The following is a 25,070-nucleotide window of genomic DNA, read 5'->3' on the forward strand; positions in this document are numbered from 1 at the left end:
GCCTGCTCTTGGCACATCTTATTGCTGCAATGACTCTCATTTTTCTGAGCAGTGTTGGCTGTGCACTGTTTGTGCAATTGAAGTTTCATTCTAGTTTGTGTGTTAATACTAACCACTCAATCCAGGCGTACTAAACACATGAAAAGCAATTTCCACATAATGCAAAATATTGAGGCTGCCTCTTACGGTAATGAATACTGCTGGCCATTAAACCATTCGCATTCGCAGCAAGGAAGGCACATATAGAAAATAAATGATGTGTTCTGCGCTATAGAGTAGAGATGTAGGGGGAGGTTAGTCTGTGGTACATACAAGACAGATAGTGCTGAAAGATTTTGCCAAAAACCTAACCTTAAGGATCTACTACTTGGAGAAAGAGTGCTGAAAAATTAGGGAGGAAAGGTTTTTAGGTAGAGTAATCAGCATACAACAAGGCACAGATGAAAGGTAGGATGAAACAACTCTGGGACAAGTAGTTTTAATATACCTCTTCAGTTATTTTTGTCCATGTTGCTCCAGCAACATTTGCTGCAGTCTCAAGGAGTGACCCATACTTTCCCCCATTTCCCACCCCTGCCAAGAACTGAACTTAAAATCAAGGATCCATGGTTAGCCTCCACTGCATGTTTGGATATACGCCAGATAGTGCTGAATTTCCCCCATCACAATTGATGTATTTATCAGAGTAAGCACCAGTGTACCTAAGCTACTGAGTAAAGCGTGAAGTGCTTTTATTTGGGAAGGTGGGCTTTGTCGGCCAATTGTTGCATGGTTTATATAGCACTGCTCTTGAGTTTCTTTTAAGTCTGGCTCATATAACAAAGCAACAAATGGATCTCAGCAAACAGTAGGTTTTCAAAAGAGAAGGTTTGTTAAATCTATCTTTTTCCACTTGTAGGTCTTTTGGTTAATTCCACCCACTCCCCAGAACCTGGAGTTGTATGAAAACTGGCTGCTGTCGGGAAAACAAGGGGATATCTTTCTTGGTGACAGGGTGTCAAATTGTCAGCGTATTGAGCTCAAACAAGGCTATACCTTTGTCATACCCTCAGGTAGGGTAATGTGAACAGAGCTTAAACTAATTTTCTGTTGCCAAAAATAAATGTGTCAATTGAAGCATTAGAAGAGTTATTTCTTGCAGTTTGTTTGTTAGCCATGTGGTCTTGAGCTTTAACTATTGTTGCTCCTTAGACCCAATGAGGCTGTCAGCTACATGGGCAAATCTTATGTATGGGAGAGGACTTTAGAAGAATAAACAGTAGATCAGAGACCCCAAAAACAGTATTCCCTTTTCCAAGTCAATTGGAATCGATTCCTTTTTTATTCTTCCTTTGAAAATAAGATGGCATGCATTGCTGAAAAAGAGGAAGAATCTTGTAGCTTTTAGTAGCAGGAGCTGAGATTAAGAGCAGGCCTGTTTTTCAAAAAGCACAACTCTTAGGATAATACAGAAATCAGCTTTAGTAGCACAAGGTTCTCCATTATGCAACACCAGAAAATATTAACCTATGGGCTTTTTGCTATCAGGTTGGATCCATGCAGTGTACACTCCTATGGACACCCTGGTCTTTGGGGGTAACTTTCTGCACAGCTTCAACATCCCTATGCAGCTGCGGATCTACAGCATTGAAGACCGCACACGGGTAAGCGGTTTCCAAAAGTTTTCAAACCTGGATAACATAGGAATTTCAGTAGCAATACTACTAGCTCCCCGCAGAATTTTCTTTGCTCACTGGTAAATGAAATAGGCAATTTTTATCTCTGGGGAGCATATGCAGTATTTTTCTCCCTCTGCTGTGAAAACTGGCAGTTTATTCTGACGCTGCTATCTTGCTCAATCCATAAGAGGACCCATCTTTGTAATTCCATGACTGCTAAATTTTCTTAGGAGCCTTGGTGAGGAAAGATTTTTGACAACATATATAGGCTTGGATCCTGAATCTCCTTTCACTGGCAGAGTGTCCTGCAAGCAGAGTTCCATTTATGGGATGCTCTCACCAACAGAAAGAGCAGGGTCTGAGCTGGTACTGTTACAGGTGGCACATAATATTTGTTCCACAGTTGTAAGAATTCTATCTTTTAGTGTGGTGGCATCGACACTTTGGAATTCCGTGCCTTTTGACATCAGGTGGGGGCTTCACTGTACTCTTGTCGGTGCCTGCTTTAAGGAAATTGTTTAGGAAAGCCTATCCAGACACGTGGGACGCAGGTGGCGCTGTGGGTAAAAGCTCAGCGCCTAGGACTTGCCGATCACATGGTCGGCGGTTCGAATCCCCGCGGCGGGGTGAGCTCCCGTCGTTCGGTCCCAGCTCCTGCCCACCTAGCAGTTCGAAAACACCCTTAAGTGCAAGTAGATAAATAGGTACCGCTTTATAGCGGGAAGGTAAACGGCATTCCATGTGCTGCTCTGGTGCTGGTTCGCCGGAACAGCTTCGTCACGCTGGCCACGTGACCCGGAAGTGTCTGCGGACAGTGCTGGCTCCCGGCCTCTAGAGTGAGATGAGCACACAACCCTAGAGTCTGTCAAGACTGGCCCGTACGGGCAGGGGTACCTTTACCTTTTATCCAAACATGTAGATGTGGACATGTTTAAACCTCTTTTATTTTACTGTTAATTTTAAATGTTTTGGCTGTTTTTATTGATAATTTTAATATTTCTTGCAAACCACTGAGAAGTTTAACTGCAATCAAGCAGTATATACATTTTGGTAAATAAAGAATAAATAAAGGCTCTTCTGTTTGTAGAAGGGAAGGGAAGATCTAAATGAGTGTCTATAGCAGGGATAATCAGCCCATGGACCACATATTGCCCCTGTAAAGTTTTTTGTGGCCTACAGAGACCCCCCACCTTGATTTGTTGGTTGTATCACCAATGCAATAGGCTGAAAATTCCACCATATTCCACCTTTTGTGTTTCTGGCATTTGAGTGCCCCACAGTTAGTCTCTGGTGTTTGAGTCCAATCATCACTCACCAAATCAGCAGGTTTCTACAGCTGCTTTTGCCACTGTTCATTGCCATGCAGCTATGGAGTATCAGGCTATGGTGCTTGCAAGATCAGCTCATAAAGCTATAGTAAGCCTTGTAGCCAGCAGCAGTTTGGACAATCAGGAGAGAACATATTTCTCTGTCAGGCATCTGAGGAAGCCGAAGCAATCCGTGGCAGATGATAGAGAGGCAACATAAACAGATAACTTAATTGAAGGTTGGCAACTTTGAGAAATTGATTAGCTTTTCTGGTTGGAATGGGGGTGCTTCGCTCAGCAGTAAATAATAAACTAACTCATGAACTTCATTATTGAGAGGGGAGAAGTAGTATTTTTATTTCCCTAAAAGGGAGTGAATGGTAATGGGATGGTTTACAAGGGTGTGCAACTGGTAGCATTTTCTAGACTCAGCCTTCTCACTTCTTACACATTGTGACAGGTTCCAAATAAATTTCGCTATCCCTTTTATTATGAAATGTGCTGGTACGTACTAGAACGCTATGTCTTCTGCATCACCAACCGTTCCCACCTAACCAAGGACTTTCAGAAAGAGTCACTCAGCATGGGTAAGAGTTATTTCCCTGTTATTTGGCTGTCATTCTTCTGTGAATTTCTAAAAACACTTTGTTTCCAAGCTAAACTCTAATCTGGGTTGACATTAGAATAAAAAGAATCACTTGTTTTGATGCCTTCTGACTTCAGCAAAAGTAACCTCTTAATTAAGTGTTTTCTCCAAGATTGGTGGAATATGCCAGAATACAGATTACATATTTCTACAATTTGTAGTGGTTTGTGTTCCCCATTGATAGGCAAGTGGCAAATGGGTCACAGCTGCTGTGTGCTGTATTTTACCAACTTTGAAACGCAGCAGGGTATTGGCTGATACACTTGCATGCTCACTCTTGCCAAGAGTGTGTGCACAACAGCTAGGGAGCTGTACTCCATTTTCCCCAGGCCGCTGTGGTGGCTGAGTGAATAGTACAAATACTGAAACACCTTAATTCTCTCCAAAGCTGTTCCACAGGCAGATCTGCTCAATTATCACTGTTCTACCCTTTACATACAGATATGGAGTTATGCGGCTTGGAGTCAGGCACTGTGGATGAAGATGATGCAGCAGCAGAAAAGGAATCACGCCGCCCTGTCACTAGGCGGTCGGTCCTCACTAGCCCTGTAGCCAATGGTGCTAATCTAGACTATGAAGAACTAAATAAAGGCTGCCGGAGTTTGCCAGATCTCAAGAGAACTCTCTCCATGGACTCAGAGTCCAGTCGAGGCTCTCACAATGGCCAAGCCTGGGACACTCATAGCAACAGCCCTCATAAGGGCAACAAGGTGCATCTGACCCAATTTGAGCTTGAAGGTCTGCGTTGTCTTGTAGACAAGCTGGAGTCTTTACCCCTACACAAGAAGTGTGTACCCACAGGCATAGAGGATGAGGACGCCCTTATTGCAGATGTTAAGGTATGTTGTAAAGTCAAGAGTTATCTCATTTTTGTGTGTAGCACTTTTCCCCCAGCACCTGTGACAACCCACCAATGTTTGTTTACATGGGCCGTGTGCAAGCCTAAGTGATTTGTTGCTGTGGCCAGTTTCTCTATTAGAGTTGATCAGCTGCTTATGCATCTGTTAATATTGTAAAGTTATCTAGCATGGCTCTGTGGGTGTGTTGGGCTCTGCCACCTCTGTAGTGTGTGAGCACAGTCATCAACTGGATTACATTTTTTGCTAGTTCTTCACTTCTGGTCCTGGGCCATACGAAGTTGTTTCATGCCATTGGGAATTGAAGAAAGACTTGCCCTCCCAAGCTTTATCCATATGAAACAGTGCACGTTGATCAACAGTGTAATTATATGGCCTCTTGTCGCTTTCTCTGTGTGAATCCCTGAATGGTAATGAGGTGCTTTGAAAATGGCTCTGAAAAGCTCTCCTGAAACTTGGCCCTCTTGTTATGGCTTCTTTGGCTATGATTTGTTCCTGACCTTGTTTGTTTCCATGGTACCAGAAAGGTGTACACACACCTAACACACTTGCATAAACATCTCACTAAATCAAAATTTCCAAAAGTATGCACAAAAGAACTTGACAGAAGAAGTGGTAGTAATCACTATCTGTCCAAGGGTTTGTTTATTCTTCAAGAAAGCAGAAGGCAAGCAGTATATCCACAGCTTCATTTTTTAATAAGTATCTTCTTCCTTTGGTCTGTTTACACACTCTTCTTTCTCCTTGCGCTTCTCTATCAGGTGTGGTAGCATTGAGGAAAAGATGGGCTTACTTGGCCAAATGGGCTAGCAAAACAGCTTTATCCAACTCAAAAGGCATCAGGATTGAATGCTTCTCTTTATTGGAGACTTGCTGGAAGAAATAGATAAGGCTAAAAATGGTAGAACCATGAGCTGCTTACCTCCCTGGAGGGAATAAAAGCTGTCACTTATTCACCTTTCGTTTCACTATAGTACATGCACTGTTGTCTGACCTGTCTGTAGAAAAAAGGTGATTAACCCCAAGGTTTCCAATGAAAAGGGAGCACTCAAACTTGACTGGGGTCATAAAAAGCCTAGGACAGATAGCTTGTGTGCTCACATGGCAGCACTGTTTCACTTCTGTTCACTTTGCTACAGCTTGCTTTGTTATAGAAACCCATCCACCTGTTTCAAAATGCCACCAGAAGTAAGAAAATTGAGACCTGACTGTAAAAAAAAAATGCTTTCTTGATCTTGTGCATTTATGACAATTCTCTAGCCTGCTAAAGCAATGTCTAGACTAGAGCAGGAAAAGTGTTGAACATTTTCATTGGCAATACTATGTACAGGCATTTCACTTCTCCATAGCTTCTATAGGATGTCCCCTTGAATTCAGTCAATTACTGATACTTATGAGACTTGGGGCCACTTCATACATTACCCTTTGTAGGTAAGGTACCCTTTGTACTTGGGTACTTAATTCCAAAGTATAAATACATGCAAATATCATCACATATAAGCAGTGCACACATGTATAAACTTCGTATCTTGCCAGCAAATTACACAGGAGCTGGACTCTGATTCTGAATGTAGATATACTTGAACACCATTTTATAGATTCACAGAATCATAAAATTGTACAGCGGGAAGGGCCCCTGAGGGCATCTAGTTCAACCCCGTGCAATGCAGGAATCTCAACTAGATCATATATAACAGATATCCATCCAACTTCTGCTTAAAAACCTCTAAGAAAGGAGAGCCTGTCACCTCTCATGGGAGTCTGTTCCACTGTTCCACAGCTATTCCTATCATACATTTCATTTATGTAGGCTCTGAAATCTGCTCCAAACTGGCCTTAAGGATAAAATGGAGGGGAAAGGCATATCAAAGAATATATGTATATTTCATATTGGCATGGTGCAAGGTGATGTACCATTTAGGAGCTGTGATACACAGAAGATTGCAGCTGTGAATGTGAGCACTTTTAATGTCTGAGACTGGCACTTTTAAGACCCAGAGAGCTTGTAACCTAGTGCATATTTGCTCTATCATTCTACCATTTGTGGTAGAAGCTATACAAATACTTGACATCTAGCTTAACTACTTTTATTTCAGCTTTTAATGTGTAGGCGGAGGTTATAACCAGATAGTACTCAACTAGTCAGTTATGCCAGTTCTCCTAGTAATACCTGTTTGACTGGTCTAGCACCTGCTTATCGTTGCTAGTTGCCGTCTCAAGTTTGCTAACACGCTGAATTCTGAAACCTACAAAAATGTTGTGTGTGTGTGTGTTAGAGAGAGATCTTGCAGCATTGAAGAGGGTAATTCAGACGTCTTGCTTAAATAGAACGTTGCGGTGTCTAGGTTGGAGGAGGCGGTCTTAAGATTTCAAATAGATTGAATACCTAGGGGGTTAATATGTTGCAACAAAGTATCTATTTCCACCTCTCTGAGGAACGGCATGGACACCTTGGGCATATGCCTTCTTCGGAGTTAAAACGTCATTGTGGGTGTTGAGAGGGCATCGTCGTTAAGCGGCAGTTGCTTCTGAGGGCTTAGCGAGGTAGGGGGACATGGAAAACGGGGATGTAGCTGCAGCGCACCGGGCGGGTGAAAAGCTTTCTGTGCTGTTCTCTATAAAGTCTGCCCCAGCCAGCCCTCGGGTGCTGGCCCCGGATTCTCCAATTGCAGTAGTGGTGGGGGAGGGGGGGAGAGGCTGCCTCGGCTGCCGCATCGACCAATCAGCAAGCAGCCAGCGGCTTGGCCCGGCCCCCTCCCAACTCTGCAGCAGAACGGCTTTGCCGTCCTGTTCCTGGCTTGGTTTTCTCGGTCTCCTTTCTCTTCTGCCATCTTCCGTTGCAAAGCATTGCTGGGAACTGCATGTGGGTGACGCAGCAGCATTGTTTGCGGGCGCAGGAAGCTTCCGCTGAAGGGTTCTGGAAGGAACATGCTGCTGGCGCCGGGCAGCCGCTGGTGCTGGCGGAGTTGGGATCGCGCTTCCTGAGCCGCTCGTGTGAAGGAGGAGGATTGTGCTGGAGTTAAAATTACATAGTGGGGGGAGGATCGAAACCGAAGCCCTGCAACTTGGCAGAATAGAAAACAAAGGGACTCGGAAACTTCCTCCGAGACTCTCGGCACCTTCCGTGGAACGAAGCACGCAAGGTCAGGCAGACACGAACCTGGGGGGTTTCAGCAGGGTTCCGCCGGCGGGTGGGGGAGGGAGAGAGCTGCTTCCCACATCCATGCAGGATAGGATCACCCGGGACTCCCCTCCCACGGTTCCTCTCTGCATTTGTTTGAAGGGTACTTTCCATGGGAGGAGTTCACAAGCTTGGAATGCAGGGACTCCCTTTTATCGGTTGTTACAGGGTAGGAGCCCGCGTCTTCCCTTCCCAAGTTGGTTTGCATTCTTTGGGTGTTGGGGAACGGCACGTTTTCTACTTCGGATCAGTGATAGACTTCTTCTTACTCTTGGGGCGGGGTGGGGGCTACTCTTTCCTAATATCCGCGTGAGTCGGTGAAGCTGGGTGTTCCCACCCCCGGAGTTTGCACGTCTGTGCAGCCACCCCTAAAGTGCCCCAGGCTGATGCATATAGTGCGTTTCCCCTTCTGCCCCGTGAAGCATGTGTCTTCATGCCCTCAAATGCCGACCTTTCCTCATAAGTAGACGCTGTAAGGGAGAGGGTGGGGCTTGGGGACTGCACATTCTGCTGGGCTAGCCGAACAGCCACTTCCTTCCACCCACAACCTTCTCTTGAAGGGTGGAGAAGCAGCTGTAAAGCGGAGTGGATAAAAACTGATGGTGCTTCTTTTTAAATTAAACCGGATTTAAGTTTTTTATTTTTTGGAAAATCCAATTACTTAACAAACATTTAAACTGCAATCCCACACCCATTTACTTGAGAGTAGACCCCACTGCATTTTGTGGACTTGCTTTTCAGTAGGTAGATAAGTATTATATTAGCATCTATCCTGAGTCAAACACATTGAGTTGCTTTCTCTCCCCCCCCCCTTTTACTTAAATTGAGGTGCTGTTCTATGTAAAATAATGATCCAGTTTATTAATGCCTGACTTTCCCCCCACATTTTTAAACATTCTGGCTGATTTCCTTGATTATGGAAAGCTCTGGACATTTAATCTTAAATGCTTTTGCTTGGTGTTCTTACATGCTGGTAGAGAGCCAAACATTCTTTATCATAATGCATTTCTTTAAGCAGATACAGTTTGCAGCAGAAAAAGCATTTATGCTGCATGACCAAGTATTTTGGACTGTGTTCCCTGGGTAATAAGAAGACTTGCTCTATTTAGTTGTAGACAGATGTTTTAATTGTTTGTAGCAACCAACTAACATTGCTTATTTAGGAACCATTAATTGGACAGTTGGAAACTTCATTTTAAATTGTTATTGTGAATTGGACACCTATCTTGGTGACTTTAAATTAATCTGTCCTACTGGAAAGCAACTTCCCTGTATAGGCAGCTTCAGATGGGAATATGAATCCCCTTTCTCTGGTAAGTGCCAGGGAGAGTGAGCCCAGCCCATGCAGTGTTCTTTGCCTCTTGGCAGCTAGAGACACTGCACTCCCTGCACACGGGGATGCCAGCAACGTAACCATAGTAACCTCAAGTAAATAAAGCACATCTGAAATGGCATTCAAGAGTGGGTGGGTAAGGTGGACGACAGAATCAGGAACAAGGCTAAAAGAGCCAGGCGGGAGGAGATGCTGTCTCAGGATGGCAACCACATTTGCTAGAACCTGGTCATTGGTTGGTGGCATAGAAATTATCTAGCCCATGTGTGAGATAGAAAACAGTATGGCTGAGAATACTGTGTTTCTGTGCTGTTTTGAGAAGTGTAACTTCTTGGATAAATATGGACATACTGGTTGGGTGGAGGGCTTTGCTACATTGTGGAAGAGACCACACTTAACCCAGACCTTAATTTCTGATCATGTTTCATCATTTTATTTTCCCTAACACAATGACTTTAAGTGTGTGAGTCATGAGGCAAGGGGTCTCTGGTCAAATCTAATCTCTGTTAGGTATCCTTAGGCAAACCACATCTCTTGACCCTCATCAGTAACATGGGGACAAGAACACTGATCTGCCTTCCAGAATTGTTGTTAGGATTACTAAGAAAATGTACTGAATTATTCTGAAATACCATATAAGTATAAAAACTGATTTTTATTTTCTTAACCCTGCTATAGCTGCTGCTGGAGGAGTACGCAAACAGCGATCCCAAACTGGCACTTACTGGAATTCCTATTGTCCAGTGGCCAAAGAGGGATAAGGTAAATAATGTATCCATGACTTAACTCAAATAGCTTGGAGACTTGGTGGAGGGAACAGGAGTTCTGTCCTGGAAAGTGTTGTCAGTTGACAAGAATAGCCTCATAATTTAAACCAAAGAACCTTACACCAGTATAAGGTATAAGGGCAGTAGCAGAGTAGGTCTGGGCACAAATCACAGGTATTAAAATGAAGTGCAGTATAAATATGAGGATAAAGAAACCAGGAGGATCATGATCATGGTTTCACTTTCTAGGAGATGTGATTGCCCAAATCCAGAATTGGTTAATGATAAAACACAAGTTCATTATTTAGACATTGTGCCTCTGAGATCAAAGTCCTAATTCTTTCCATACACAATCTTTTCTGTTCCAAATTCCTGACTTTAAACTTCATGCATCTGTCATCTGGATCTCTTCTGACAGATTATTATTTCCTTGGTTGATTATATGAGCCTCCTAATTTCTTGCTGTCTTTTCCCCCCCACCAATGACAGCTCAAGCTTCAGGCTCGGCCAAAGTTAAGATTACCTACCATCCCTATCACCAAGCCACACACCATGAAACCCGCGCCACGGCCAGCAACTGTGAGACCTACAGTCTCTCCTATAGTGTCTGGTGCCCGCAGAAGGCGGGTGCGATGTCGTAAATGCAAGGCCTGCTTGCAAGGTGAATGTGGCATGTGCCACTACTGCAGGGATATGAAGAAGTTTGGGGGGCCTGGTCGTATGAAGCAGTCCTGTGTACTACGGCAGTGCTTGGCGGTGAGTCCTGTGGTATATTGGGTGGGAAAATTGCTTATCTCTGTGGAAGGTTCTAACAGTAGGGGATGAAACCTGTCGTACGTCTCGAAAGGCAAAAGAGCAACTAATGAGGTTGATTGAAAAACCTTGGGAACAAATGTGGTTGGCACTGGAAAGTAGTTAATGTCCTTCAGTGCATTCTATATAGGCAAATGGGGTTGGGGAGGTGGGATAACCATCCCCTGAAGCTTAGAAACAAGCCTGTGATATAACTTCCTGTTTCACTCTTCGTTTGCTTTGTAGCCCAGACTGCCTCACTCTGTTACATGTTCACTTTGTGGGGAGGTAGATAAGAATGAGGATTCGCAGGACTTTGAGAAGAAGCTAATGGAGTGCTGCATCTGCAATGAGATTGTTCACCCAGGTTGTCTACAGGTAAGAAGGTTTACTTGACTCATCTCAATACAGGAGTGTCAGGAACAGATGCATTTGCTGGAAATCACCTTTGTGTATTTTTCCTCTGCAGATGGATGGGGAAGGGCTACTGAACGATGAATTGCCCAACTGCTGGGAGTGTCCGAAGTGCTACAAGGGAGATGAGTCGGAGAAAGGCCAGGTAAGAAATGGATTTTCAAACATTGGCACATGCCTTCTGTGTTGCATGCTACTCTTGGGTAATGAAGAGGCACACTGTTTGCACCTAGCCTGTACCTAAGGCATTGGGGAGAGAAGGTTCTTTGGGTATCCTGGGTGTTTATCTTTGTGCACTTGGGAAGGCTTAGTAGGAGCCACACGAGTGTGAGGTGAGCACTAGGAGAGCCTCTTCTGTTGAGTAAAAGAGTTCCACCTGGAAATGAGCACTGGTGACACCATACAATGTTAACTACATGATGGAGCCACTTTACAGCTTTTCCACCGCCACCTTCTTGGCATCTACAGAGAGCTCATCAGCACATGAACTGTAACATCCTGCTGGAGAAACAGTTCCTGGAAGGGCAGCAAAATCAACTTCCATCAACCAAGCAGTGGACATGTTATCAATGGCAGAAACTGACAAGACTGCCCTGGGAGAAATACAATTGCAAGATCCTGCGTAGAGTTGTGCCTGCTGCCCCAGCAAAGAGCATCCCAGTGAAGGCAAGCAGGGGTGGGGGCAAGGGACTGGTAATCTCTTATTGCCATCACAGGAGTTATTACGATCTGGCATTCTGTTAGAATAGTGCTCTGCAGCACTTCATTCCAGCCTTGGGGAACTTGGACCATGGCAGTCAGGGGCATGTTTCTCCTACATGTTTTGTGATGGAGATATGCTTTTAAATAAGCCATAGCCTAGCAGAGTGAAGAAATTGGCTGAACCCTTCCCTTAACATCTGTTTGAAAATTGAATTTAACAGCACATTCTTGAATAGGCAAATTAAGATGTGGATACAAATAAACACTACATGGTTCAAGTCTAGTATAACAATTGACTTGTTCCTCACATCAGCTACTTATCTTCAAAGTTGGGTGCATGTGTGCATCTAGTGTTCTCACTTGTATTCTGCAGCTTGGTGACATTTTATTAGATCTACATAACCCTTCAGCTTTCACTAAGTGACAAAGTCCAATTTCTTCAACCTTAATGTAGCTAACGTGAGGGCAGTTTGGAACAGAGCTCATACTATAGCCAAATGAATGGATTCAAATGGTATGGGCCCAGCATGTCCTTCAAGCAAGTCATCTGGGAAGAGAGACTGTACTTCCAGTAACTTCACTTGCAGGTGCTCTGGAATCCCAATAGGATTTTCTGGGCCCAGTACACTCACTGTATGTAGGTTGGGACCTTTTGCCTACCCATAAGCTGACAACCTGCTACCTATATACGTACTTTAAGTAATTGTAGAATTGCAAGCTTTCATGCAGTATATTGCTACCTAATTAATTTCTAGACTAAACTTTTTGTTTGACCACTAGCCAGGCATAGTTTCTACTGAGAGGTCCCATTAAGTTCCATGGGACTTACTCCCAGATAAATGGCTATAGCCTAGTTAGGTAAAGAAGAGACACACCATTATTTTTAATGGAGCCTAATTAAATCACCCAACTGGGACGCAGGTGGCGCTGTGGGTTAAAGCCTCAGCGCCTAGGGCTTGCCGATCGAAGGGTCGGCGGTTCGAATCCCTGCGGCGGGGTGCGCTCCCGCTGCTCGGTCCCAGCGCCTGCCAACCTAGCAGTTCGAAAGCACCTCTGGGTGCAAGTAGATAAATAGGGACCGCTTACCAGCGGGAAGGTAAACGGCGTTTCCGTGTGCGGCTCTGGCTCTGGCCAGAGCAGCGATGTCACGCTGGCCACGTGACCCGGAAGTGTCTCCGGACAGCGCTGGCCCCTGGCCTCTTAAGTGAGATGGGCGCACAACCCCAGAGTCTGTCAAGACTGGCCCGTACGGGCAGGGGTACCTTTACCTTTACCTTTAATTAAATCATCCAAAAATATACTCAGGTCACCTCTCTACTTTGCTAGCCCCATTATTGAAAATGGTTGTGTGTGTTTTTACTGGTGGGAAGCGAGGAAAATTAAGTAAGATGGGTTCAATTTACCATATTTTTCCATATATAAGTCCATCTTTTTTGCTAATTGTTTTGAGTCAAAAACTGGGGGTCTTCTTATACACGGATGGTGAATGCGCTCTGGCTCTGGTGGGGTGGCCTGGGATCAGGATCGGGCTCTGGTGCAAGTGGCCTGGGATCAGGCCCAATTTTTTAATTTTGTGTTCAAGAAAATAGGGGTTGTTTTATACATGGCGGCGTCTTATACTGTATTGGCCCGAATATAAGCCGCACCCTAATATAAGCTGCACCTTTAAAATTCGGGGGGGGGGGGGACAATATCCAAATATAAGCCACTCCCTTAAAATTCCACAGGCACTCACACCTGTTCCGTTTTACCGTATGTCTGTTTCAATAGCGATATCGTAAAAGCCAATTTTTGTAAGGTCACAAAGTCATGCCGCACTTTAACTTTTCACAGTCGGAATTTGGAAACAAAAGGGCAGCTTATATTCAGGCCAATATGGTACATGGAAAAACACGGTACTAACAAAGGGCAAAAGACAGCCTTTAACTTCCTAACCACAGCATCACCACTAGCTTGTCTCATGTAACCTTGTTGCAATAATCTGTCCCTTCAAAAACACTATACTGTTCACTTTTTTTTACTGATACAGAAAACAAAGTAGTTCTTCTGTCATTTTGGTTTTAGGAGACCAGTGTGGGGAGGAACTCCGTCATGATTAAGACTGGTGTCCTATTTTTATTTGCCTGGGAGTGAACCCCATTGAACTCAGTGGAGTTTACTTTTGAGTCATCATCTGTAGAATTGTACAGTAATATGGCTACTCTGATATGTTGCTTTCAGAAAAGTTTGCTTTGAGGCAGTAGGTGCCATACATAGAGCATACTTCCTCCAAGGACTTGAGACTCCCTGGGGATGATTATCATTTCCATTCATGTCAGTGCAGGCTCCCATTGGCTTTCAATAGTTATTTTAGGAATTCAGCTTAACTATAAATGCCAGAAAATCTGTGTTCATATGTAGTGACAAGAATTTGTTTGCATTACATCTGTAGACCCTGATGTCAGTAGATTGTGTGCAGCTGCTGCATTTTATGTAAATTTTGCTTCAAAGGGAAAAGGATAAGCCTGAGGTTTACAAAAGGATACAACTTGGAAAGAGCCGCAATTTTAATAATGCATTAAGCATTTCTTTCAGACATCTTCTGCAGTGGTAGAGTAACATTGTCTTTGATCTGTATCACTGTAAACTTTGTTTCCTGTCCCTCTGCTGTAGCTAATCCATAAACTAAAGTACAACAATGGTATCATCCTAAAGAGTTTTCTTAAGAGAAAAGTGGCCTTTAGGTTAGCCCAGTTTGTGTTCTTCCTTGGCTTCTGCAAGTTCATTTGTCTACAGGAGTGGTGAAAATTTACAATTCTTTTATCTGATCTTTTAACATACCAACTAGATCAGGCATATGATCCATATGTTTTTGAACATCCATCAACCCCAGTCAGCGTGGCCAGCGGTCAAGGATGCTGGGAACTGTAGTCAAACACCAGCAGGACACTGTATTGACTAGACAAAGGGGAATTAATGGGTGGCATTCAACTCAGTTTTACTCAGAATAGACTTGGTGAAATTAATGGACCTAACATAGTCATGTTCATTAATTTCAAAGTTAGGTTCGTTAATTTCAATAGGTCTATTTGGAGTAAAACTTAGCTGAATTACTCTCCACCCCAATGTTTCTAACCTAAAATCTCTGAAGTAGGAAAATTAGTAAAGCTGTTGCCGTCACTAGAAGAGCTTATTTACATTAGGACTGTAATAGTGTTTATTAACTAAGAAAATGAAGACATGCTAAATTTATTTTAAAGTTTTGTCTTGCTTTCCTTTAAATCAACCCCATAAATATTTTTATAAATATTTTTATCAGCCCTAAAGATACAGAAGCACCGTTCATTTTTTGTTTGTTTGGTTTTGGTTTTAAGCTTGCCTTCTAAATGCCAATAAAGCTGGATACACTGTTCTCTTTGTATCATTTTTTGGAGATGAGATTGAGAGCAGGGCTGTCCATGTTCATCTCAGTAGTGAGTCTGGGGAAGCTGGCTTCTGTGTGAAGTGTACTTTAAGCGGCCCAAGCTGCTTAGAGCTTTATAGGCCAAAACAAGCACTTCACATTGTGTCCAGAAGCAAATGGAGAGCAAGCACAGTTTTAAATGCGGGTGTCCTGCACTTTAATAGAGTTGGCTATTGGATAAATGGAATGACAGCAAAGAGTGTAAATTTCACTTCCTTCACTGACACCAGTGTGAAAGTAAAAGAGCTTATAATAACGAGCATGACTCACCCTGATACATTATACTTTTAAATGGAATGCATTCTACCATATAAATTTCAAAATCTAACTCCCTCCTGTTCTGGTCTTTAAAATGGTAACTTGTTGCCGCTCACTTCGCAGAAGCGGAAAATGGATGATGGCGATGATGACACAGTCCAAGCCAAAGTTCTGCGTCCTTTGCGAAGCTGTGAGGAACCTTTGACTCCACCACCACATTCGCCTACCCCAATGCTGCAGCTAATACATGACCCTGTGTCACCACGAAGCATAGTGACACGGTCCTCTCCGGGGGCCGGTCCTAGTGACCATCACGGGCCCAGCCGGGATGAACGCTTTAAGAGACGCCAGCTACTTCGGCTGCAAGGCACAGAGCGCACAGTGGTGCGGGAAAAAGAGAACAACCCTAGTGGCAAGAAAGAGCTGTCAGAAGTAGAAAAGGCCAAGCTCCATGGTTCCTATCTCACAGTCACATTACAAAGACCTACCAAAGACGTGCATGGCACTTCCATTGTGCCCAAGCTGCAGGCAATCACTGCCTCCTCCACTAATCTGCGGCACTCTCCTCGTGTGGTCATGCGCCAAAGTTCAGCCAGAGCACTCCAGCGGGGTGGAGATGAAGAAGCAGCTGAGGATGAAGAGGAGGAGGAAAGTGCAGAGGAGGAAGAGGAAAGTGCAGAGGAGAGTGGGGCAGCCAGACTGAATGGCCAAGGAGGCAGGGCTCCAGATAGTGAGGAAATCTGGATGCAAAAAGAGGTGTGGATGTCTGTCTTCCGTTATCTCACTCGCAAGGAGCTTTGTGAATGTATGCGTGTATGCAAAACCTGGTACAAATGGTAAGTGACTGCAGAACTGGATCCGCCGCCTGTTTTAATAGTAGTTCTCTCTTTTTCAGAATGTTTTTATTAAACCCCTAAGCCTCTTGGATCCAATTCTGGGTGCTGGACTATATCTTGCAAATTTATATGTAATATGCAAATGTAAAAGGGGCAATTTGGGCAAAAGGCAGAAAGCAACTGTATTTAATAATACAGTGCATAAACTTGTGGAATTCATGTCACAGGATGTAGTGTTAGTTGCAAGCTCAGGTGGCTTTTAAAGAGGATTACACAAGCCTATTGGTGGATTGTAACAGTTACTAAAAATTGAATCTCCACCTTCAGTACCAGTGTAATGTCTAAGTACCAGGAAAATGTTGTAGACAAAGGAGCTTTTGATTTCTTATTCTTATCTTGCTTTTGAGTTCCCATGCCTAGTCACTGCTGAAAACAAAATGGGGTAGAGGGATCTTGATCTGATCTAGTGCAGCCATTCTTAGATAATTATCCTACTAGTCTTTCATCATTTGGGTATTGTCTGACCAAACTCCATGTGTTGCTCCTTTCTGGTAAAGCTGTGTGTAACCAATAGGAATCAAAATGATGGCCTGGGGCTATTAAATCCTAAGAACTTGCTTAAGCAACTCTATGCACCCGAGTTGCTAGTTCTATACTTATTCTATACAACCATCGGACCTAGATTAGATGCAAAATCCTCAGATGGAGGACATGGCCATATTTTACAATTGGGCAGAATTATACTTTCTCCCTCTGTGTCTTAAGAAGCCCATCTCTGAAAAAGGGAGAGATACTAGTTCAACTCCCAGCTTCAGTTTCCCTAAATGCTGCCATCTTTAAGGAGGACCTGTCTTCAAGCATGAGCAGAAAACCTCAGATTCCTTGCTCCCACCCCCCAAAAACTTTCTAAGATGAAGAGTGATTCAAAGGCTAAAAGTCAGAAAAATGAAGCATACCCAATTCAAAAAATTCCGCAGTGGAGAGGTAGAGCAAGATATAGCTATTCTCAGTCAGCCAATATACACAAATGTAACTCTTAGCCTTATGAGTTATCGGCATAGTATCCTGTCTCAAGCCAATTGTATTAGAAAAGACATGTTACCTGCAATGAACACAGAATCAAAGCTGAAAACTTCAAGGATATTCTGCTGATAGACCAGAGGCATCCTAAATCTGATACAGAAAAACTTAGATGGCAACCTCATAATTCAGGAAGCCTTTTACGAGCCAGATTATAATTTTTTCCCCAATATTAATATGCAAATGTCATACCTGGATATAACTTAACATAGAAGGAGTATTCCAGCCCTCAAGGGTAAGCAAGAGCCCTACTACTATGAGGAGTAGATATTTAAATCAGTAGTTGAGCCCCTCAGATTTCAAGGTATGAAATAATGTTGCTACCCTGGGATCGTATGGGAGGAAGGGTGAGGTATAAATGTAATAAATAGGATAGCATCTCAGGTGTTTCAAAATTAGAAGCTTGGGACTCCAAGGACATTGGGCATTGCTCACCCCTACAGCAAGACAGTCTTACCCCATGTGTTTTCCGACCAGCAGTGTGAGAGTCAGAGAAACATACATATCAGAAAAACATTACTTTATTCATTCATCAACAACTTCTCAAAAGCACACATTTTTTAAAAGGTGATGATGTAGAATCCCTTAATATAAATTCTCGGTCACAAAGGAATGCAATAATTTTTGTCTTGGATCAATTAGAAAATATTGTAAGTTTTTTTATTATCAACAAAAGTTTTCTTTTCCACCCGATTTTCATTTACGACTGCGAATAATGAAATAGCTTTAAAGTGTCTTACAAGTTTTTTCATTTCCCAAATAAGATTCTGCCTTGAATATGTTTACACAGAGAATATCTAGGATGATGATGATGTTAGGAAGGTGAACAGATATCCATCCTACTACCTTAATTCCGATTTTCTTTGTTAGATATATAATGTGTAGTTTTCTAGCAGTTAAAGTGTTCTTTGGTTCTATAAAGCTTCATAGATGGAAAAGAACTGTATTTCTATTATCCCTGTGGAAAGAATAAATTTAAGTGTCTCAAAGGAAACACAATATTGTACCAGATACACCTGTTGAAGGGCTGAGGGGAGTTGACTAAGTCCAAGAGAAAAGAATTGGGGTTACCTACCCATCACAGACTGGGGGGGGGGCTTTTCTGTTCTCTTTGGTTTCAAAAGACATAAGTACTACTGCTCAGTAAAAGATTCTGTCACAAATAATTGGTCAAAAACCAATAAGTATAAAGAGTTTGTGGAAAGGTGTATTTCTAGTCTAATACAGTGTGTTTCAATTAGGTGTGGTGACAGGAGATTGTGGACGAAGATTGACTTAAGCAGGTACAAGTCCATCACACCTCTGGCACTGGGTGGCATAATCAGGAGGCAGCCAGTCAGCCTTGACCTCAGCTGGACCAATATTTCCAGAAAACAGCTCACCTGGCTCATCAACAGACTACCAGGTTTGTGTTTTAGGCAGCTGGGTGGGTACATCTTCACTATTTGCTTTAGTTTCAACATTATTGAGTTAAACTGAACATTCCACTATACAGGTCAACTTTGTGGTGCCTGTGAGTGCAGTGGTAACCCTTGAAGTTTCCCCCTGGCACCCACTACCTGAACCCCAGCTTACTGGTAGTGAAAGTGGTTATACCCCCCCCCCCGAAAAGTGCATAAAGACAGAAGAAGGCAGAGTGACTCCCACTTCAACTTCCAGCTCTGTGTGCTTTTCACTGCACAGATTAGTTCTATTGCAGGCATATCCAACTCCCAAGAAACTGTGATCTACTCCCAGTATAAAAAAACTGGCAGTGATCTACCCATTGTCATTGGAGGGATAAGGATCCCGCGATCTACCAGGATCAGCCGGGGATCTACCGGTAGATCACGATCTACTGGTTGGACATCCGTGTTCTATCGAAACAGACTTTTATGCAGGTTCCCTGGAAAAGCAAATAGTACATGCTTATACTCTCCTGGGTCCACTTGCCAGCAGTGGGTATAGTTACCCACATACTTGCCACACACAGGAGAAACCACAGTGCCCTCTCAGCTAACCTGTGCAGGTCAGCTGAGGAAGGGGGTTATCACTCCTCCCAGTTCATCAGTTGATTGATATGATGACTGAGGTGGGAACAACTTGCATCCTTGTAATAGCAATGGACACCACCCCCACCCCCCAGTGCTGTGTCTACTCTTTAAATTTATTTTCCCCGCTGCCAGCAGAATCAGTAAAACAGAGCTTTCCAAACTGTGTTGCAACACGTTAGTGTGTCTGTGTGTCGTGCGAACGCTCCCTGCGCTTCTCCCAGGGAAGGAAAGGGGTTAGTTTAACCTCAGGTTTGCTAGTAAAACTGAATTACTGTGTCACAAAATGATGCATGTCTAAAAAGTTTGTCACGAACATGAAAAGTTTGGAAAGCTCTGCAGTGGAGTCTTGACGAGCCTCAAAAATTGGCTTGGGGGCCAAATACATCTCTTAAACTTAGGGTGGAGAAGTCACTCCTACTTAACCTGAAATGAGGGCTCAAAATAGATCATTGGTTTTGTTTTACTCTCTGATGGATTGGGGGTAGTTCCATGCTGTTAACTGCATGAAACATAACTGTTCTGAAGTAGAAGGCACTAATATTTTCCATCTTTTGCTGTGCTACAGGCCTCAAAGACCTCATCTTGGCAGGCTGCTCCTGGTCAGCAGTGTCTGCTCTCAGTACCTCCACCTGCCCCCTTCTCAGGACACTTGATCTTCGGTGGGCAGTAGGAATCAAGGACCCTCAGATTCGGGACTTGCTCACACCTCCATCAGATAAACCCAGTATGTTTTGCCTTCTGGATATACCAGTACGTTGTGCTTGCTAGTCAGGTGGGAAAGGGAGAAAGCTGACAAGAGTTGGATGCAATGCAGGTCTTAAAAGGGAAAAATTCAGACCAGAGGGTGTAATTTCTACTTGCATGCTCTAGAGAAACAAGAGACTGTGCCTTCCAACTTACTTGCATATCTTCCTACAGGCCAAGACAATCGCAGCAAACTCCGTAACATGATAGACTTCCGGTTGGCTGGGCTGGACATAACTGATGCCACACTCCGGCTCATCATTCGCCACATGCCTCTGCTCTCACGACTTGATCTTAGTCACTGCAATCACCTTACGGACCAGTCAACCAACCTATTAACAGCTGTGGGGTCTTCCACGCGAAACTCGCTCACTGAAATCAACATGGCAGGTTTGTGCATCTTTGATCGTTTCCCCCGACATGCTAAGGGCTGTGGACCATGTAATATGGGTGGGGAACCTCTGATCTGTTGGCCGCATTTGATCCACCAGCGGTTCAGCTGTGAAGCAGGTAAAGATGTGGCTGCCAGGGTGTGCTCCCAATTGTGCATTTGCAAGGGAAAGTGGGCTTTGACTCGACCACCCCTCAACTGGAGCTTTGGAAGCCCTGTGCAGTGATCCAGCAGGCAGCTGTCTGCCTGTCTGTTCCATCACTGTGAGGGGCTTGCAAAGCTCTTGGTGCAGAGGTCCTCACCCCACCACCCCACCCAACAGCCAGCTGGCTATTGGGCACAGCTGCACAAGGAATTTTGACAGGTGGGCAATTCCGCCCACCTTACAAGTTTACCCCTAATGTAAAGGCTGTATTCCCTCTTGCCTCACCAAGGTTTCTCTTTTGCTGGAAGAAAGAGAAAATACATCTAAATTTATCCAAGAAGTTTTTGCTCCAGACCAGAGGGATAAATGAAGGATTTAGTCCCAGGAGCCTCATAACGAGGCAGGTGTTATTTCCCTTTTTTTACAGGCCTTCCCCGCCCCGCAGCCCTCATTGTTTGTGGGGTTAACAAAATAGTAATCTGAGGCTGCACTTAATCTTCAAGTATTCAGATCTGGATATACTACAATACTGTCTTCTTTAAAAGTATTTGTAGTGACATATTTGAAGCTAGTATCCCTGTGTAGAAACACATACCACCTCAATATGCAATACAGGCTGACAGATCATGCCAGATGGAAAATGAGCCTTAAGGGAAATAATCATGTTCCAGCTTTTCTGTCTCCCTCTAGCATAAGAAACTGCTACTAAGGGTCTAATGGTTCATTGTTGCCTGATTCACAAAGAGTGGCTGCCTATGTGCATCTTGTCAATACAAAAGTCAGACTTGTTCATATTAAGCTGTCAAAAGTTGCGAGGCTTATCAGGTTGAGGTGTGTTGGTATTCAAACAAGCAAGTGCTCTTAAGTCAGAGTTTGAATAGAAGAATCACACTTGCAAACCAGAAGAATCATTTATGTAATGTAAGAGTCTGGACACTTTGTATTTTCTGAGTGTTTATACCAGTGCATTTGTTCTCTGAACACCTTTGTGGCACTAGGCATTATGCAAATAATGGCACTTGTCATCTTCTCCACAGGCTGCAATAAGCTCACAGACCAGTCCCTGCTGTACCTGCGGCGCATCTCTAACGTCACCCTGATAGACCTGCGTGGTTGCAAGCAGATCACCCGCAAGGCCTGTGAGCACTTCATCTCAGACCTGTCAATCAACAGCCTCTATTGCCTGTCTGATGAAAAGCTGATCCAGAAAATCAGCTAGAGATTTGCCACACACAGACTGAAGAGAAGGAAAGATCCCAGACAAACCCCTCTTGGAGAGCAGACCCTTTCCTCCCCTCCCCCATTTCCCCCACATCCACAGGCAGGGAAGATGCCTGTCTTGACTGTGACTGTAATGTCCCTCCTCTCCTTGGGACTTCTGCAGACCAGAAAATCTCACCAGGCATTTGAGGAAGTGGCGAGATTGCTGGACGGGTGCTCTTGTGGGGTGCTTGCTCATCAGCTACATGCTCTAACTTGATGTTTTGTAGCAGCATTTTCAAGGGGGACGTGCCCCTTTCCTTTCTTCTCAACCCTTCCCCCTCTACCATTATATCCCACAAGAAACAACTATACTTACCCATCAGATTGTGGGGGGAGGATCAGACCTGGATGGTGTAGAACAGGTGCACTTTTGCACCCTGTTTCCCTGCTGTCTTGGTATGCAATTTCTTAATATGTCATTGGGCTTGGGAGTCACTTCTCCTGCCCTTCCACACTCTGCTAAGCTTTCTTTCCTTGCCCTTCAGCAGCTGAACAGGCAGCAACTGCTCTGGGCTGATTACGCAGAGCAGTAGTGTAATGTCTACAGCAGCAGTGCCTCTTGTCTGGTAAGGGACTCTCCATGTGCCCCCAGGTCAGCCTGCAGGCACCTTCCAACATGAGACTAGAGCGGGGGTGGCTAAGTGTTCATACGGAGGGAACCATGTTCTTGCCGTCAACTTTCCCAAGAAGGGGAGTTAAGCGAGCATGCTCATCCTCTGAAAAGATGGCGGCGTTTGTAGAGGGAAAGCTGCAACAGAGCTTGGAGGCTTGGGAGGCACCTAGTGGGATTTCTTACACCAGCGGAAGTGGTCTCTGTCCCATAGTCTGTGGAAAGGAGCGTTCTTGGGAGATGCTGGCCGACGAAGAAATGCCTCCATCTTGAGGTGCATAGCTGTTGGCTCTTGAGCTGGGAGACGGGTCAATGCCCCATTAGCTGCCTCTCTTTCTTTGCAATGAATGGCCGGTCCAAAGAACTTCTCTCTTGGGCAGCAGAGAGCTTTTTGCACTTTAGAAAGAAAGGTAATATTTTGGAACCCTATTTTATTTCCCCCTGCCCGAGTGACTGGACACTCCTTCCAGCTGTCTGAGCTTGTCAGGGTTTGAATGCACACTTTGCACTCTGCTCTCTTCCCCATAGCGATAGCACAAATTAGACTGCCCTTCACCCCGCCTCCCCCTCTGAGCCTCGCATGGCAAAAAAGAGCTCTCCAGTGTCTGCGCAGCAAGGGAAAGGAGGAATCTGGAGGAAAGCCCAATCCACCCTCGCTGCTTCTGAAGCAATAAGGGAGGGGGAGGAATCCACCCCATAGCTCTCTCAATTGCCCAGCCCAATTGCATTGAATGCTGCGGCACCTGAGCCTCAGGGAAGAGCAGCTTCCCCTGCACTGATGGGGGTGGGGGATAAATATCTAGATCTACTGAATCCCAGAGGTTCCCCCTCACTTCCACATGAGGAGCAGGCTTCTTTGCCGAGAGGACAATGCTAGTGTGATGAGTTCCAGAGTGCCTCAGTACACAGGAGCTTTGCTGCAAATTGAATTTTTCTACAGAAAACGCCCACTGATCTTCTTCTAGAAGTGGAAACCTTCTGCCTTGTTGTGTTGGCTCCTGTGGAAAAAAAAATATTGTAGAATCAATCTCTTGCTTTTGTTTTCTTTCAAAAGAGGAAGGTGAGAATAGCCATAAATAGGAGGTTCAAGTGCATCAGCCCAGATAACTCCCACGGAGATCTCTAGGCTCTGGATATTTTGTGTTTTGTTTTGTTTTTCCAAAGTGGGAGCACCTTCACAACTCTCCATATGCATTGGTCAGCCGGAGAAGTGCTGAAATGCAGCAAGTTGGCATGTCAGGAGCATTAGTCTGGGAAGAATCTCGTCCTGCGGCAAGAGGGATAAAACAAGTAGCAGACTGATCGGGTGGGGTATTGGCTTCGCTGTCCTACAGCCTTCTCAAATGTGGCCCTCAAATGACTGTGGCTTAAACTTCAAAGCAAATTGTAATACTTCAATGCCTAAACTGGCCCCCACCTCAGAGGGGAAGTGATGACATAAAGGAAAGAGAAATTATATATGAAATCACTTAGTGATTTAAAACAAAAACATGCTCCCTAAATAAATCTCCCTAAAGAAAGTCACTATTGTCTAAAAGGGTTTGGTTGTTCTTTTGTGTTCTTTTGTTTTTTTGAAGAAATTGTAAATATATATTTTTTGTTGCTAACTTAGAGTCAATCTCCAATGTTGTGCTTTAAAATTAAATGTAAACATTAAGGGTAAAAGAAACCAAGTCTTGCGCTCTCTCGGTTGACATGTTTAGGGTTGGGGGATATTTGGGGCTAAAGGGAGGGGAGCTAGTTGGGATTTTTTCATTTTCTAATCATTTGCCAATAATGGTTTTAGAGAATCTTTCCTCAAACATATTACCACAGGAATGAGAGACAAGTGAAAGGGGGAAGAGAAGATACCAGCCTCTGAAGGGAGACCTTGTTTCATGGGGTGGATTTTGGAATAAAAATTTCAAGAAAAAACATGCGGGTCTGCATATTGATTGCAATGTGAGCTCAAATCCAAGGGCAACTACAGTCTGAATGAGAGAACCCAGTGGGTAATTTATCCTCCCTATATATAGGGACTTGTGTATCCCATGCTATTAAAATTTTGTACTCAGGCAATCCAAATTCTGTGTCCAGAAAAACTGAATTCTCTTAACTTGCATCAGTTACACAACCTTGTTCATTTTGCATAGCTTTGTAGGTTTTAAAAAAAAAGATATAATTATGCCAACTTAGGTAGACATGGGAGATAGACATTGAACTAAACTGGGTACTTGAAGCCCTATTCTCATCCCTTGGAAATACTGCTTTAAGACTTTGGCAAGCATTACCCCTACATTTTCAAGCATACCTTAAAAGTCACGAGGACTAGGAAGTTTTCTTTAAAAATTATGCTAAATTCTGCATTGTCTACCATTTTCTGCATGCCAAGAGTATTGCAGCATATAAATAGCCCTGCTTATATCAAATAGAGGAGTGTTTCCAGGACCACCACACAATTCTAGGTCAAAGGACCCATTACTATAGTTGAAGCCCTTAAGCTTGTTTGGTCTTAGATGGAACATTGTAATGACATTTTGGGCTGTAAGCTCATTGGTAATTTGTAAAAGATAGTGATATTGTTGCACTTCAAGATGGTAATTGAGTTTCAAGATAAATTTATGAGATAACT

At 43.9% G+C, this 25,070-nt stretch overlaps 1 protein-coding gene and 1 long non-coding RNA gene across 4 annotated transcripts in view; one reads left to right on the plus strand and one right to left on the minus strand.

Annotated features, from left to right (window-relative positions):
• Nucleotides 1-24,523, plus strand: part of KDM2A (lysine demethylase 2A) — a 58,422-nt gene extending 33,899 nt beyond the window's left edge. For all 3 annotated transcript variants that reach the window (XM_079973252.1, XM_079973250.1, XM_079973251.1), the window contains exons 10-22: nt 899-1,052; nt 1,528-1,643; nt 3,426-3,552; nt 4,053-4,450; nt 9,661-9,744; nt 10,239-10,505; nt 10,788-10,919; nt 11,011-11,100; nt 15,481-16,193; nt 18,515-18,678; nt 19,872-20,030; nt 20,225-20,440; nt 21,624-24,523. In XM_079973252.1, the coding sequence (XP_079829378.1) occupies nt 899-1,052; nt 1,528-1,643; nt 3,426-3,552; nt 4,053-4,450; nt 9,661-9,744; nt 10,239-10,505; nt 10,788-10,919; nt 11,011-11,100; nt 15,481-16,193; nt 18,515-18,678; nt 19,872-20,030; nt 20,225-20,440; nt 21,624-21,805 (2,802 nt within the window). In that variant the 3' untranslated portion in view covers nt 21,806-24,523. The remainder of the gene's footprint in view (nt 1-898; nt 1,053-1,527; nt 1,644-3,425; nt 3,553-4,052; nt 4,451-9,660; nt 9,745-10,238; nt 10,506-10,787; nt 10,920-11,010; nt 11,101-15,480; nt 16,194-18,514; nt 18,679-19,871; nt 20,031-20,224; nt 20,441-21,623) is intronic.
• Nucleotides 5,148-7,606, minus strand: LOC307215130. The gene is made up of 2 exons (XR_013838297.1): nt 6,639-7,606; nt 5,148-5,341 (listed from the first exon to the last, which is right to left on the minus strand). It is a non-coding gene; the product is annotated as an uncharacterized lncRNA (long non-coding RNA).
• Nucleotides 24,524-25,070: the final 547 nt, after the last annotated feature.

This window comes from Podarcis cretensis, assembly GCF_951804945.1.
Source record: "Podarcis cretensis genome assembly, chromosome: 1".
NCBI classification, from domain to species: domain Eukaryota; kingdom Metazoa; phylum Chordata; class Lepidosauria; order Squamata; family Lacertidae; genus Podarcis; species Podarcis cretensis.